General features: G+C 50.9%; 1 protein-coding gene across 1 annotated transcript, besides 1 other annotated feature; it reads right to left on the bottom strand.

The window, feature by feature from the left end:
* Window positions 1-2,249: a sequence feature (areas not merged during assembly with more than two copies in the genome that could not be assigned to a particular haplotype).
* Window positions 1,520-2,249, bottom strand: Tc00.1047053482425.10 (retrotransposon hot spot (RHS) protein, putative; the record flags this gene model as incomplete). The annotated part of the gene is made up of 1 exon (XM_797565.1): window positions 1,520-2,249. A coding segment is annotated over one exon (730 nt), but the record flags the coding sequence as incomplete, so codon positions are not given.

Below are 2,249 nucleotides of genomic sequence, written 5' to 3'. Positions count from 1 at the left end.
TTCAGCAACGGCAAACACACCGCCGGCCACCTCAGCAAGGCTGGGAACACAAAGCGAGCCGGCTGCCGCCTCACATCCAGTCATTTCTTGCCATTTATAGGGCGCCGGTTTCTTTCCCTAAAAGGGATCAACGGCCTTCCCTTCCCCCTTCCTTCCCTCCTCCTTCCGCTGGATGCGGTCACGCGGCGACGGTTGTGTGTGCGGGGTGCCTTATCTGCAGCAACACGTGAGAGCATACAAATATGTGTGTGTGGGCGGTGTGTGTGCTGTTGTTGGTCCTTTCAGAGCCTTCGAATTTCACAGTAGCGTTTAGCGTTTGTTTTCCTTCTCTCCTAGCGTGTCTGTGTTCAAGAAGTGGAGAGTACGGCGGCAACAGCAACAATACACCAGAAAAGTCAGTGAGAAGCAGAGCAGAGCACCCACGCAAAGTGCGGGGAAAAATAGAATCCGTAAGGGACGGCACGGAGAGCAATCGCCCACAGAAAAGAGCAGCAACACGGCAAGTCACGGCGGGCCGTCGGTGTTTGCGGACCAGTCCTCACGCGGTGCAACACGCCTCACACGCAACAGGGAAAGACAGACAGACAGGTGGAGAGAAATGAATGGATGCCGTCAGGAGGCACTCACGATCAACATGGCCCGTGAGCATGCGGCCACTCAACGCAGGAACAAAGGAGGAGATGATGACAGGAAAAAAAGTAAGAAGCTGCACAACACAAAAAAAAAAAAAAACGACAGGCGGAAAAAGCACCGCCAACGCCCTAACCCTAACCAAGACGCACAGACACACACCATCGCAGTGCTGCCAGTCCGCGGGCGAGAGGATTCGGCCCTCCACACAAAAAACGCACACACTGCCAGCAGCCACACACCGATGGACAAGAACGAGAAGAGACACAGCTCCACTGCCTCCAGTTCAGTCCCACGACCAACGGGATACAGCCACAGCCCCACCGCCAACACACAGCGCACACGAAGTGAGCTCTCAAAGAGCCGCGCGCAGAAGCGGGGCCCTCATCCATCAATGACGCGGCGTCTCACTCCATGCGGTCACACGGAATGCACCATTTCCCCAATAGATCTTATCCTTCGTCCATCCCTTAAAAATGCTTCTGTTAGTGATGGGCCTTAGAACACAACAGAAGAAAATGGAAAATGCAGTGGTACTGCGACACCGCCAGCCACAATGATTCCCTCATACCGAGGCAATTCTCCAATTATGCCTCGTGTGCACACACACAATCAACATACTATATAGAAATCACCCAATGTTTTTCACCAGAAACCAAACAACCCCACTCCCTCCCTAATTTTCTTCTGTCACTGTTATGTTCGATAGCTTTGGTCATTTTTGACATCTTTTTGTAACACTGTCACCTGGTGCTGGTGCACCTGCACCGTATGCACACAAAAAAGTATCCAAAAATATATAAATCCCACAATATCTTTTTACCATAAATCAAAACTACCCCTTTCATTCCCTAATTTGTTTTTACCATTTCGGTGGTTATTCCCCACCTCAGAGAGCTTCGCCCATCATAAATCCTCCGGATGATACTGCTGCTATGTACTGGCGCACCTCTTCCTCCCAGAACGCCGCAATCTCTCGGTTTTCAGCGCGGCTCACATTATCGGAATTGACGACATCACATCTCTGCTGTTCGTTTATCGGCGTGCTGCCTGCGTGCTGCACATAAATAATCTCCCACGACATGTCTCGAGATAATTCCCCCCAACCATTAAAATACGCCGCCAGGCACTCAGTGAACTGCCTCACTGTGCTGGTTGTGGTGCGGTGCTCACCCGCCGTAGCCATCCGCAGCCCCACCAGCGTCATTGGATTTGAGTCCACAAAGAAAAAGCCGTCCACCAGCGGAAAGTGTTGGACTTTCGGTTCATACAGCACCCAGTGGTCCATAGCAACCGGATTGGAAAGACGTTCGGGTGGCGGTAGAACCTCTTTTCTGGTGAAGCTCGTGTCTGAGTGCTCTTTCAGCGCACAGCTGTGTGGCTCACGTCGTCCTGGTGGCCTCAGTTCCCTGATTTTAAGTCTTATCGCTCGCAGGAAATCCTCATTCAAAAATGCGGATACGGCATACTTTTCAATAATATATGGTGGGACATAATCCCAGAACCTCAAAACAAGGAAAATAAAATCGGACTGCTTCATTTTATCCTCCAACCTGGACAAAGTTTCACGTTCGAGGTGGGGAGATACCAGTACATTCAAAGACAATTCAATGGTGTAA

Source organism: Trypanosoma cruzi, genomic scaffold, assembly GCF_000209065.1.
Source record: "Trypanosoma cruzi strain CL Brener 1047053513371 genomic scaffold, whole genome shotgun sequence".
Lineage (NCBI taxonomy): Eukaryota > Euglenozoa > Kinetoplastea > Trypanosomatida > Trypanosomatidae > Trypanosoma > Trypanosoma cruzi.
The sequence above is the reverse complement of the archived record's forward strand: the minus strand, read 5'-3'. Positions and strand labels throughout refer to the sequence as shown.